Below are 15,074 nucleotides of genomic sequence, written 5' to 3' on the forward strand. Positions count from 1 at the left end.
TTATAGGCCGTAGCCGCCACATTTAACTTGATGCGAGTGAAAAAATGTCTTCCGACGGTTGCACTGTTTTGTTTTTGTAAACTATGTGCAATGTTTTAGCTTCGTTTTCATCCGCGACACATTAAATTTAGCGTCTACCCTCAGGTCCGTTGCGTGTAAGTTAAACTGCCTCGTCATGTTAAAATGACCGTGTGTGTTTTCAGTCTATTAAAGTCTTCAGAATACACATTTGTGTGACTCGGATTTGTTTTTGTGAACGTTGTGCCAAGAAATGTGCCCAAAACAAGTATACAGCGTGTAAGAAATTGTGCTTTATTCATATATTTTTGGACTTCGACAGGCATTGAATATATATATATATATATAATTATGATTTTATGGGATAATGGAAGATTTCATAGAATTAATTTATGATGCTTGAAATAATAGTTTAAAATGCATCGTACACACATGTATGCATGATGTCACGTCTCAATACGTGTAGAAACTCAAGGCTAAGCTACAACAAAGCAAGGTTTATTTGTGAGGTCACGCGTGGGAGAGCCGACGGCAGATTTACCACAGACAAAAGCTTATCTCAAGGGCGAGGACACTGGGAGAATGTTAAAAATGCTTTGCAGGCTTGAACACATACAGAACGCAGTGAAACGAGACTGTGGTTATGAAACATGTAAACACAGACCGATTGTGACCAGTTCATCTTCCTCTCTGACAGCATTCTGCCTTCGCCGTCTCGGCTTTCCCAAGGACGACTCTGCAGGATTGACATTCTAGTATAAGTATATACGTTTAAACATAGCAAACAACTGCTTGAACTGGAGAGAGTGACACACCTTTTGTAGCATGCGAGGAAGAGCAGAATCAAAGCCACGCCCCCTAGGACTGACATCACTGATGCAACAATGGAGGAGGCAGAAAGGGGCGGAGCTGCAGCTTCTACATATGCAACACAGAAAAGCTCATTTATGTGATTCTGATTAATATATGGCACAGGTGTCGATGATGATGTGGCCGCCGCTCACCTGTACAGGTGTGACCTCCGGGTGTGTTGAAGCACTGCAGGTGTGACGGGCAGACGGGCGGATGAGATGAACATTCATCGATATCTGAAATAAACAATAAAAACACTGGTTTGATTTACTGGTGTAAACTGAATCAGTTCAGATTTTATTATAATATTAATCGTTTAATATTTTGCCGTATTAATATCTAATGTTATTTTACATTTAAAATTGAATTTAACTCAATTAGTCAATTATTAGGAAATAAAAAAGCTAACTTTTTATAGGAAAAAGATAATAGGTATTCTTTCTAATAGGTATAGGCTTTCATATGTCATGCAAGATATTATTAAAGCATGACATATGTTGTAAGATCATGTCAGGAAATTTAATTATGGTTTGAAATTAGACCAGAAATAAATAAATAAAAGTTATTATTGCAATTTCTTTGCATACTTTATATTTTCATGAGTGTAAACATGACAGGATTTTAAATACATTTTAGCAGAATGTTTTCCAATACAGAAAAAAATAGAATAAATTTAGATTCAATTTAATGACTGTCTATGAATGTTCAAATGTCCAAAAATGTTAATTTACAATTAAATAATACTAAATTAATTAATTAATTTAATATTAGTTGTTTTATATTTTATTATTATTATTTATTTTATTTAAAATGTAGTCTACTGTTTATATTACATTTAATGTTATATTTAATATTTAATATTTAGTTTAGTCTAGTTTAAAGAATGTCCATGAATGTCCTAACATCCCAAAAATTAGTAATCATTCATCAATATTTGAAATAACCAATCAAAACATTGTACTAAATTAAAATTTTAAATTAAATAGCCTAAATTTAATTTAAATATTTAATTTAATAGTTAACATAAACTGTTTAAAATTGTATTAAATCTAATGTTTTTTTTTTTTTAAAGCAAACTTTTTATATGAGATTTTTATCTCCTATAAAATTATTATTTTATTTTTATTTATTTTGATGTATTTTATTTATTATTTTATTTTAAATTATTTCTATTTATTTTTATTTTAATGTTATTTGACATTTGATATTGCATATTTAACATTTAATATTACATATTTAGTTCAGTTTAAAGAGAGACCTTGGCAGGTGGGTGGTTGTGGGCTCCAGCTGTGAGTGTTGGGGTCACAGGTCACGTGTGCGGCCCCCTGGAGCAAGTATCCAGTAGGACACTGATAGATCACGACAGAGTCACACAGCACAGAGAAACCCAGACGCAGCCGCGGGACGGGACCACAGACCGGGTCTAAAAATGAGACCAAAACAGGGTGAATATGAATAAAACACATCAAATAAAAGGATTATTCTTTCAGTCGATATTACCAGCGTCTGCTTCTCTCCACGCTGAGAGGTTCATGTGGGCGATGTGTGTGCAGGGCAGCAGGTCGTCAGGGCGGAGTGTGTGTGCGAAGGGGTCATGGGGCACCAGACGGATGTGTGTGTTGTCACAGATGATGCGGGACAGAGATGTAGTGTGGAGAGCGTCTCTCTGAGCAGAGCTGAACACACCGTCACTCTGCCACCAGAACCTGAACCAGAATTACCATTTAACCCCCATCCTTCCCTCGGGGCATCATGACCAAAACTCACGAGTGTTCATCAGAGGGGTCCAAGACCCTAAGACTATTGTCGCACTTGAACCATGAATACATAAAAAAAATTTTTTTTAAAGGATTCAAGGAGTTTTGTGGTTGAAATTGAAAAAAGTAACAAATCCTTCGCTCGCGGGTCAAGTTGACCCCCTTAGGAATGAATGGAAAGCGAGGAATGCTTCAGTACACATAGAAAAACCTAAAAATGCTCATAATTCAAACTAAAAATGCTAAAACTTTACCCCCAAAAAATTATTTTATAATCTGTGTATCTGAATGAGAGCGATAAGGCCATCTAGAGTCATGAAATATTATGTTATATTATTTTATTTTCACAAGAGGTCGGCAAAGACACACAATGCAAGATATTTTGAGCTGTATTAAAAGGATTATGCATGTAATTGTGAGTTATTTTCAATTTAATTTGAAAGAATGTGAGGAATGTTTTTAAATTACTATTTATTAATTATTTAATGATCGATTCTAGTCATTTAAAGGTACATGACATTAAAAAAAGAACAAAACAAAATTAAAAATCGAAAGAATATTATAAAAAATTAAATTAAAAAAAAAAGTATGATTTTAGGGATTCGGATCATTTTGACCCGCGAGGAAAAAGTCAGAGTGAAGGATGAGGGTTAATTATGCACTTCATATCATACATATAAATGATTACATTGTTTAAATTAATGCATTTTTAGCTAACTGCGATGTACATTTCTGAAATACAGTTACAGATCACTCTAAATTGTAATGTGGACTCTGTAAAGCTGCTTTGAAATGATGTGTTGTGAAAAGCGCTATACAAATAAATATGAATTGAACTGAATTGAATATTGAGCCAGATTGAAATCACTCAACGTTTAAATACACAAGAAGTGGAACATCACACTACCGGTCACCGTCTCGGAGCGTTTTGAACTGTTTTGCGATCAGGCACGCCAGCAGCGACCCCACGCGACCCCCGGGCAGAGCCGGCTCTGAGATCGCCCCGACCCACACGTCTATGTTCTCAGCCGACCCATAGAGATGCAGAAGCTTCCGGGCCAGAACCACATTACCCAGAATCCCTGTTAAATCAGACTCGTTGGCAGGGGCGGAGAGGCCGCAGAGTTTCCTCCATGCACTGTAACCTGGGGACAGAAGGACATCACTGTGACATTTCAATTAGTGAAATTAGTCAATTATAAGGAAACTATTACTATTACTAAACTATTATTAAACAGTTCAAATTATAGGGGACAGATCATTGGAAATGCAATACTGACTGAAAAACAAAAAAGGAAAAAGAATTATGTCATGCAGGTAATTATTGTATTTTGTCATTTTTGATGTGATTTTGTAATGTTTTAGTCACACATATTCTGTGTTTCTTTATATAATATGACTTATTTGCCTTTTCTTATACAATGTTTTGAATTTCAGACATGCTGGCACTTCCAGCTGAGAAAGCTTGGGGCTTTTTCATTTTATTTGCATTGTTGTTTTATAAGCTCAAATGCTCACCTTGCTGTGTTGTGTGATGCACGTTCGTGACTCTCCAGTTCGAACTCGTTCATCAAAATGAATGAATCTTTTTGAGTCATTTGGTTCAATCAACGAACAAAATGAACCAAATGACTCGGAAAAAGATTCGAAAGGAGAGTCACGACTCACGAACGCACATTATTTTTGAAAAGACAGATCGTTTCGCTAGATAAGACCCTTATTCATCGTCTGGTGTCGTTTAAAGACATTTGAAGCTGCACTGAAACTCTCATTTGGACCTTGAACCGTTTGGACCCCATTGAAGTCCATTATATGGAGAAAATCCTGGAATGTTTTCATCAAAAACCTTAATTTCTTTTCGACTGAAGACAGAAAGACATGGACATCTTGGATGACACAGGGGTGAGTAAATTATCAGCAAAAGTTTTTTTTTAAAGTGAACTACTCCGATCAGGTGTAAACAGGCCCTTAGAAGGCAGCTGCCTATGTAGGTGTGGTGACCTGACGACAGGCACCTTGTAAGCCGTGATCTCGCCCCCTCTGTAGGTTTAACGCCGCTAGGTCGAGCGGGAGTCCTCCCTGAGCCTGGAAAAGCCTCTCGGTCAGTTCCTCCACCATCATCTGATCTGCTGTCTGCAGTTTAGCTGGGGATAAGAGTAAACCACGCAGCACTGGATCGATGCCTCCTACACACACACACACACACAAATGTTCCTTATGCATCATAACCTGATATGCATGTTGAGTAAATTAGCATGCAATCTTGAATATTACAGCTAAACACTAAAGGCATGAATCAATTGAGACTTTGGCTTTGAGTTTTTTCATACACCAAACTTTATTCCAATCTATATTTTGAAGGTTTTTACTAAGAGGTTTTCATGTACAGTACATTACCATTTACTTTATTTATATAACAATTTATTCCTATAAACATGGTCCATTAAATCCCTTTTCTTTGGATTTAAGAAGTGATAAAAAGAAAACAGTTTGACACTAATGTCAACAAAATGAAACAAGCATTCTGAACCTGACTTTATACAATGTTTGGATTTTTGTTCTAGAAATTCATGCAAATTTCTGCATATTAAAACTTAAAGGAGTAGTTCACTTTTCAAAAAACTTTTGCTGATTATTTCCTCACCCCCGTGTCATCCAAGATGTCCATGTCTTTCTTTCTTCAGTCGAAAAGAAATTAAGGTTTTTGATGAAAACATTCCAGGATTTTTTCCATATAATGGACTTCAATGGGGACCAAACGGCTCAATGTCCAAAGGACAGTTTCAGTGCAAACTACAAACTGTTCAAAGGGCTTTAAACGATTTCAGACGATGAATAAGGGTCTTATCAAGCAAAACAATTGCTCATTTAAAAAATAAATAACAAAGTTTAAGTTTTATAAGCTCAAATGCTCGCCTTGCTCTGTTCTGTGATGCGCGTAAAAAGGATGTATGACTCTCCTGCGCGTATGACTCTCCTGTTCGAACTCGTTCATCAAAATGAACGAATCTTTTTCCGAGTCATTTGGTTCATTCAACGAACAAAACGCACGAATTGACGCGGAAAAAGATTCCGTGTCGAACAGGAGAGTCACGAACGTGCATCACAGAACAGAGCAAGACGAGCATTTGAGCTTATAAAACTTAAATTTTGTTTTCTTTTTTTTACTAAATGGCCGCTCGTTTCGCTTGATAAGACCCTTATTCATCGTCTGGTGTCGTTTAAAGTCCTTTGAAGCTGCACTGAAACTCTCATTTGGACCTTGAACCGTTTGGACCCCATTGAAGTCCATTATATGGAGAAAATCCTGTAATGTTTTCATCAAAAACCTTAATTTCTTTTCGATTGAAGAAAGAAAGACATGGACATCTTGGATGACACGGGGGTGAGTAAATTATCAGCAAAAGTTTTTTTAAAAGTGAACTACTCCTTTAACATTTAAGAGAAACAAAAAAAAACGTCAACGAACCCTCTTGCACCATCCTCCAGGATGCAAACAAAGAGTGGTGTAACGGCAAAGCCGGGTGTTCGGGGCTCAACCGGTAATCAGGTCCGAGGCGGTTCACAACCGGGTGCACGGTCACATGTGCAAACCGAAAGGCAGCGGTGGAGAAAATGTTGGAGATGCTGGGGTCAGCGTCAGGGTCGTAACCTTTGTACGGGGGCATGAGGACCAGGTTAGCACTGCGGCCCAGGACACGTGGCAAGTAGTGATCCCACGTCAAGATCTTCCAAAACAAGGTTCAGCAAGTCAGATGAATGAATACATATACACTCATTTTATATGTGGACATCTTCTCACCTGGTGGACGGCGCCCAGTATTTTCCTGGCCTCCTGGTACAGCGTGTCCGGGCTCCAATGAGGATTGAGCTTGTGAAGCTCCTCAGCCAATCGGTTGTGTTCTCTCAGAAAGAGTGTGTGCAGAGCGATCATACCCAAGTGCTCATTGGCTCGAGAGTCACCTGAGACACGCCCACAAAAACAACACAACAACCGGCCAGTTTAGTGTGAAGACCTAGCCGAGACATTTAAATTTAAAAAAGACACACATATTGACTTCTGTTCTGTTTCTTTGTAAAACGTTTTAGCTGTAAGACAACTTTAATTAAAAACTGAGCTATTAACTTTATTAATACACATTGCTAGCCTTCACACTTTAGTACTGCATCTCCAGCATCCCATATTGGATAAGTGGAAAATATATATATATTTTTTTTTTTATTCAATTAAAATAAAATAAAAAATAAATCAATTAATTAATACAATAATTTTTGCTCTAAGATTTTTTTTCATTATTTAAATTATTTAAATTTAACCCTCAGGTGCTCTTCAGTCATTTCTGACCGAAAAATTTTCTGTTTTGAAATTTTAAAAATTACAGCTTCATCGCAATGTTACGAAACTTTGTGACTTTTATGGCATTGTGTATGTGAACACACAAAAAATTGAGGTCATGATCTGAGCATGCTAAGTGGTCTTAAAAAAATAGTCACACTTGTGGTCTTTGGTCAAAAATGACCCCCATAGGAAATGAATGGGAAATTGTAAAAAAAAAAAAAAAAAAAAAAAAAAAAAAAAATGGGAAAAAAAAAATTGTGAATTTTTGTTTGTCAATTTTTTTATAAGAAATAGTTTTTGAGATTGTTTCAACTATATATTCAAATCCATCAACAACAACAATAAAATGTGTTGATAAACAGCTGGGGAATTCACATGCCTCTCCATAGAGAGCTGTACATGCCATCTAGTGGTTACACCATGATTCTACGCCTTTTCTCTATACTGTAACCAAATGGTGCTAATTTTCTTCAAAAAAAAATTTTTTTCTGAAGGCCTAGACTCTATATTAAACTAAAATACTGCATTAATATTTTTTTGAAAAAAATAATATATATATATATATATATATATATATATATAGAAAAATATATATTTTTTTTCATGGCAAAAAAACTCATAAATATTGCATAAATAATAATAAATTCAATTAAATTGTCTCAAAATACTAAATTAAAAAGAATAAATATTATAGAACAAAAATAAATTGCATTGGTTTTACTGGGATGGAGAAAGTTTCATTTTTAGGTGTAAGATAACAAGTGTGACTCCGAAACGAAGAGCACCTGAGGGTTAAATTTACAAAAAACGAGTAGGAATAAGTAAAACCTATGTACTCCTACCCCTTTATTCTGTAGTATTACAAATTTTATTAAATGTTTAATTTAGGTACCAGTTCAATAGTATATAAACTGAGAAAGTTCTCTAGATTGAGTTCAGCTTTCAGCATCTGGTCTAAGCTTCTGAGTTCCTACACTTTACAACAATACCCTTACTACTATATTTTATTTAATATTAATGCCAACAACCTGCTTGGAAACAGAAGGACCTATTCCCCATGGATATGTTGAGCCTCTCCGCTGCCTCTGGTCGGGGGATGGTGTTGATCCGCTCTCGTGGGCCGCAGGGGTCCAGGTGAGGTTGCGTGCGGGGCAGGTAGGGCATGAAGCCGAGCCCTTCGTCCGAGTGGAACTGATTGACCGCGAGCAGGCCGAGGGGGGACGAGAGGTTCCTCAGGACGCCGGCGAGCGCATCCGAGCTCCCGTAGACCATGCTGGCGTCCACGAATGCGGTGATGGCGTTCATCTGCTCCCGGTGCCCGAGAGGAACGGTGCCGCCCGTACAGCTGGGAGCCGAGCGGAAGAACGGCATGCAGGTCTGAGTCCCCGTGCGAGGGTCTGAGAGGGGGATCTGAACGTGAAGAAGAAAAAGAGACTGATGTTCAGACTGACTGTGTAAATCTAATAGGGTTGTTTAAGTTTAAGCGATTATTCGACTAATCGTACAATTACAGTAATAAGCCATAAATCCTAATAATCAGGGTTTGAAATCAAAGCCATCCCTTCAAATGCGGGTAAAAATCAAATGTGGCGGGATCAAATCACGAGCCAATGTGGCGTGTTGTTTATTATTAGGGCTGTTAGTTAAGCGCGTTATTAACGGCGCTAACGCAAACCTATAAATTTTTTATCGCGCGGGTACCACAACTTTCAATAGGAAAATTCAACTGCAGTAGCCACCGTTCAACCTGAAGAGGGCAGCACTTAGATGTTTTTACACCATATATTGTAGAATTAATACACATTAAACCCAAATTAAATTAAATTAAATTGAATCAATGAACAGCATTAATAAAGCCCCAGTATTACAGATCATTAACTAAAAAAAAGTTGTTTTAGGGTTTAGTTACCCTTTAATGAGTAACTACACCGGAACAAACGAATAACGCACAATTAACATACTAGTAACTACTATTAACTATTTAATTTTAATTAAATGCGCACAGGTGAACCTCGAAAAATTTCAATATCGTGCAAAAGTTCAATAATTCAACTATTAGTGAAACTAATATATTATACAGACTCATTACATGCAAAGTGAGATATTTCAAGCCTTTATTAGTTATAATTGTGATGATTATGGTTCACAGCTTATGAAAACCCCAAATACAAAATTAGAATATTGTGAAAAGGTTTTAATATCTGTAAGCAATAATCATCAAAGGCTTGAAATATCTCACTTTGCATGTAGTAATCAAATATGGCGGGATCAAATCACGAGCCAATGTGGCGTGTTGCTAATTATTAGGGCTGTCAGTTAAACACGTTATTAACGGCGTTAACGCAAACCTATTTTAACGGCGTCAATTTTTTTATCGCGCGATTAACGGTCTTTTTGTCCTAGCAAACTTTGTCGGTTTTTTTCACATAGGGACGCGGCATGCGCGGACGTTTTGTTGCTTCGTCGACCAAAGTGCAAACAAAACAACAGGCACGCCACACACATGGCAGAAAGCGCATCCTGATTGTTTTCATTATTTTAATGTTTTTTTTGTAATTTTTGTTATAAGTTAACATTAGTGCGAACTGACTCGCTGCTACTTACATGTTTCAAGTGATAAGCCACATTTGAGGTCGATGAATGATAGGCGAATGTTCGGATTTCACGGATTGAAGTTTTTTTTTCTTCGATTAACCGACTAATAAAATTATGGGTAGACCAAGCCTGTTCAAGTTGACTAACTGTTAGTGGATTATTAGGGGGCAGTCCTAGCATCTAGCATCTGTTTTCGGGTGTACGTACACACCTGTATTGGGAAACACGGCGTGTCCCGGCTGCACGTGCGTGTGCAGTCGGCTCCGGTCTTAAAGGCCGCAGTGCTGGGACTCTGAGGGGTCAAAGTCAGGTCATGATCGATCCACTGACCCCACTCCACCAGCAGATGAGACAGAGACGTGTCCAGAGAGATGTTCTCATTATGAGTGTACAAAACCTCCTGCGACACACTGCGGACCTGCAAAGAGAGAAGAAGAGAGACTGGAAGACTTAACTTATCGGCTCATCTGTAGTTTAGCTAGCTAGCGTTTTTTTTTTTTTAATGTTCTTCAAACTAGGAAAAGTTATTCTATGACATCACTGTGAATAAGTTAACTAAAACTAATAAAAAAAAAATAAATCACTTTCCTTATTTTAAATAGAGCTGAAATAAAAGAAAATGTAAATATTCAATGAAAAACTCAAACTTAAAAATAACACATTTGGTTGAGCCAATATTGTAATTTCGTTTGGCACAGAAAATCCACACTTCAACTCTTTAGCTTATTCCTTTTCATTCAATTGTTGATTACATAGCAAGTTGCATATTCAAGTTTAACTGAAGTAAATTATATGATTTAAATAATTAATTTTAATTATTTAAAGTCCCCCTGCATGATGTGGTCAATAATTATATCCCTTAAAACTCATCTTTGATCACCAAAATTACATATTTAAACATTTTTTTGTACAAAAAAAAAATTCTCAGCAATGGTTTTGACTTTGCAAATTAAAAACACCACATAGACAAATTTAAACAACATGAAAAATATTGATTTCCACCTCAGGAGGACATTGAATAGTAACAATAATAAATATAATATGCTTTTTTCCCACTATTTCCCATTGTAGTAACTAGTAGCCTAACTAGATTAGGTTTAGGGGTAGGTTCAGCGTACGCACCTAGTTATTGTAATAACTATAATAAGTATATAGTATGTACATGGGAAACATGACTGTAAAATAAAGCGCTACCATATATAGAATGCAATACAGTTTTCATCGTATGCAAACACTTTAGCAAAATATAAACCCACCAAATGGCTAATAAAACAAACGAAATGAAAAATGCACAAGTAAATAATACGATTATAGACTAATAATTCTTTGAGAACGTTTCCATGAGTTTCAGACGGTCTTACAGGTGGAAGTGTGTAGTTATGGTACGTGTGCTGTGTGTTCCAGCCCCTCGGGGCCCCTCGGGGGTCCTCGTACTCGGGTGAGAGCCAGCGGGCGTAAGGGGTGTTCGCTGCGCCCCAGAGAGGGTTTTCTCTACAAAGACAAAAGATGTTTTCTGAACTTAATAAAAAAACTCAAATGGGTGACACTTTAGAATACTGGTCCTTCATTAAAGTGCAACTAAACCCCTGGTCAGAGCCTGACTTCACCCACTGGCAATATTAGAAAAATGCTGAAAAAGTGAGCGTAGGATTGGATTGGATTCCCTGATCTAATCTGATTTCAGATCCCTTTTTTCTCTTTTGAACAACCCATTTTCAAGATTTGAAAAGCTTACCTTTGAACAACTGGCCCCTAATGATTTTTGTATTAAAAGAAAAATCTTTGACCCATTCTATATATTGTTGGCTAATGCCACAAATATACCCGTGCGACTTTGTGATCCATGGTCACTTTGTTCCTGTGTAATAATTCATTACTGAAGGAAAGTGTTACCGACAAAGGATATATTTTGGCATCCCATACAGTACGTGTGTGTGCACCTGTTGTTGCAGTGTCCTGTGATGGTACGGTAGCGCTGGGACAGACAGTCTGATTTACACACGGGTCTCTGCGTCTCAGCCGAACACCCTGTGGCCTGCAGTATCGTCTCCATGTCTTCTGCACTTAAAAGCTCTAAGATGCACACCACACATGTTGAGATGACTTATAAGAGCTTTCAAGATCATTCATTGTCAATTTAGGCGTTGCAAGGATTATTCAAAACAGATCAATAAAAAAGATCTGTTTTTACGGTAACACTTTACAATACGGGTGCACTAATAAGCATTAATTCATGCTTAACTAATGCACAGATAATACTGAATTAATGTGTAACTAATGATTATCTAAGCTATTCATTAATGATTACCACATTAGGAACTAATTAAGAGTCTGTAAGTTTAATGTATTAGTTTATAAATGAATTGTTTTTAATTAATTAAATTTTAATTAATTAATTTTTATTTTTAATATGTAATTGTGGATTAATTCCATAATAACTATTTTTTTAACTAATAGTGTTAATTAATATGTTAATTACCAGAATGAGCCAAAGCCTTGTATTTCAACCTACAGATAATATGACAGGTACACTAATATGCATTAATACATGATTAATTACTTCATTGTTAGTGCAAATTTATGTGCAAATTACTAAATGACTAGTTAATAATGATGTGCCCCATCAAGTAAAGTCATAACATAATGATACCTTTGCAAATCATTAGCTAATGATTAATTAAAGCAGACAAGTGGAAGTTGAAGTGCATAGCTTTGACTAATTGTCGTAATTAACACATTAATTTACATTATTAGTTAATAAAACATGTTATTAAGGAATTAATACACAATGACACATAGCACTTCATGTATTACTTAATCTATTAATCATTTAGACTCTTTATTAGTTGCTGATGCAGTAATCATTAATTAATGGTTTAGTTCTTCATTAGTTATGCATTAACTCATGATTATCTGTGCATTAGTTAATCATGAATTAATGGATATTAGTGCACCCGTATTGTAGAGTGTTACCGATTTGACTTTTAATGTCTCGTATGACTCAAATGTGTGTGTACCGGTGAGGTCGGGTTTGTCCATGGAGTGTGTGTACACCATCTCTCTTATCAGCTCTACCGTGTTGTCGAGGAACTCGGCGGATCTGATGTGGGTTCTGGTTTTCGGGCCAGTTTGTTTGAACAAGGCCAACAGGTCACTGGGTCGGACAGAACCGTCTGATACAGATGACTTCATTCTGAGAGAAATGAGAGAAAATATACATTATTAGTAGCTCTAAACTCTTATAATATGATTAAAATCGACTCTTTCTGTCTAGTTACATGTTCCTATTTCTGATTGGTTGATGCATCAATTAAATAAGTCAGTAAGTCTGTAAATGTCACCTCTCATTGGTGTGATCGTAGGCAGCATCTGTCAGCTCTCGGGCTCGCCGTAAAGCTTCCTGAATGAAACTAGATCCCAAATACACTGGAAAAACGCCACATAACATTGTAATGGAATTAAATTGTCTTATTGTGAACTTGTCAGTCTTGTATATGCAGTTGGTAAATACAAACTTTTATTTGTTACCCAGAAAAAGACTAACTACTAGACATATATAGTTCAGTACCTGTTGCATTCTGGGAAGGAAAAAGAGATGTGGATGACAGCGGCAGAAGCAATATCGCAAATACAGATATAATCATGCATGAGAAAGATTCCTGCAATAAGAAAAATATACATTTACAAATTTACAAAAAAATAGAATATGTATATATGTTAATATATATATATATATACACACACACACAATCTATAATTATTGTACATGAATAAACAATGAGAAAAATATTTTTTTCATGTGTAATATTAATATTACTTTGGACAATTGTTGCACTTTTTATACAATTATTATTATTTTATATATAATTATTGCACATACATGCAACTATTATACAAAAATAATTTAAATATTAAAATAATAATTAATCAAATAACTATACAAAACAATTATTATACATGAAAAAACTATTAAAAAAAAATTTTGTATGGTTGAGTTTTCCCCCATGTGTAATAACTACAGTATAGTTGCTACTATTATACAAAAATAATATAAATATGAAAATAATTAATAAAAAACTATCCAAAACATAACTATAAAAATATATAAATATGCAACTATTGTACAAAATAATATTAATATAAACATTCAAATAATATATTAGTTGCACTTACCAAGCATGTCGTATCCATCTGTACGGTCTTGTATTCTCTCCTTTTGTCTTGCTTCAAAATAAATTGTGGTCATGTACAAAAATGCAATAAATAAATAGCAATGAATGAAAAAAATAATGTTATGAATATTATTTAGTATTTAGAGTATTTAAACATCACAATCTGAACAGTTTGATGATGTGTGACTGTACAAATCAGTGTAATTACGTGTGTCAGAAGGTGTGTGTCGTCCGTGTGTGAGGGGACTGACTTTTATACGCTGGCTTCAGTCTGCAAGTATGTGCAGAATTTGGTTATCTATGTGACTGGTGACAACAATTCAACATCAAACGATCCCCAACACACGGAGCGAATGATCCAAACCCATCATCCTCTATCTAATGGGGTAATCGACCCAATCACTCCTCATGCAAGTCATATAGAGCCACAGCGCACGCTTTCACCTTCTGAACAGTGCTAAAGGCATTGCTAAGGTGTAATATTATTCTTTTTTAACCCGATGCATCTGATCACTTGGTAAAGTAACAGCACAGCTCCTTAACAACAACACACATGATCGTTTGAGGAATCATTCATGTCTGGATGATGTGTAATACTTTTTGGTAATGAGTTTGTTGGCCATATTTCCAGTAATGCCCCCTGCTTTCTGCCCACCTGGCACGGGGGCGATCAGATTGAAGACACACCTGGAAAAGTGGAGTCAGTGGAGCAACAGAGAGAAACAGACGCTTCTGAAAGTCTGATAAGAGAAATTGGAAAGTGAGGAGAACAGACTCGGGGATTCCAGTTTGATGACTTTAAAAAGCCTGTTGTTCTCGCCGAACACGAGTTTGACGCACAGAACCGAATAACTTTACACGTCTGATTGGCACACGTGCGCCAGATTCAGAGGAAACCAGTGCCAACTGCTGTTTTTGTAACAGCATGACCATTTACCATTCTATGGAGGCTTGTTTCCGCCACTGAATACAAATAAATAAATAGCGACTTTTTATAAATAATTGTCCCAATTGCGAGATATAAAATCGCAATTCTGAAAAAAAAGAAAGAATTGAGACTTTTTATCTCACAATTCTGACTTTATAACACATAATTGAAAGTTTATATCTCAACATTCTGACATTTTCTCAGAATTGTGAGATATAAACTCACAATTGCGAATTATCAGGCCAATTCTAAGAAGAAAATAAAAGAGAATTTTCCCCCTCAAAATAATTTATATCTCGCAATTCTGACTTTATATCTCACAATTCTGACTTTATATCTCACAATTCTGACTTTATATCTCGCAATTCTGACTTTATATATCACAATTCTGACTTTATATATCACAATTCTGA

General features: G+C 35.9%; 1 protein-coding gene across 2 annotated transcripts; it reads right to left on the reverse strand.

The window, feature by feature from the left end:
- Positions 1-84: 84 nt before the first annotated feature.
- On the reverse strand, positions 85-14,789 carry epx (eosinophil peroxidase). 2 transcript variants are annotated; one of them, XM_039661627.2, is made up of 17 exons: positions 13,735-14,789; positions 13,130-13,220; positions 12,903-12,987; positions 12,579-12,754; positions 11,502-11,634; positions 10,923-11,052; positions 9,773-9,979; positions 7,995-8,376; positions 6,430-6,590; positions 6,097-6,355; positions 4,643-4,813; positions 3,535-3,772; positions 2,371-2,576; positions 2,129-2,293; positions 1,023-1,106; positions 834-936; positions 85-754 (listed from the first exon to the last, which is right to left on the reverse strand). In XM_039661627.2, exons 1-17 carry the CDS (start codon positions 13,750-13,752, stop codon positions 697-699), a joined length of 2,667 nt encoding a protein of 888 aa, XP_039517561.2. In that variant the 5' UTR covers positions 13,753-14,789; the 3' UTR covers positions 85-696. The 2 variants fall into 2 exon arrangements, with proteins under 2 accessions (XP_039517561.2, XP_088983782.1); XM_089127656.1 differs by having other exon boundaries at positions 85-936.
- Positions 14,790-15,074: the final 285 nt, after the last annotated feature.

The sequence above is a fragment of the Pimephales promelas genome, chromosome 25 (genome assembly GCF_988280905.1).
Source record: "Pimephales promelas chromosome 25, fPimPro1.hap1.1, whole genome shotgun sequence".
NCBI classification, from domain to species: Eukaryota; Metazoa; Chordata; class Actinopteri; order Cypriniformes; family Leuciscidae; genus Pimephales; species Pimephales promelas.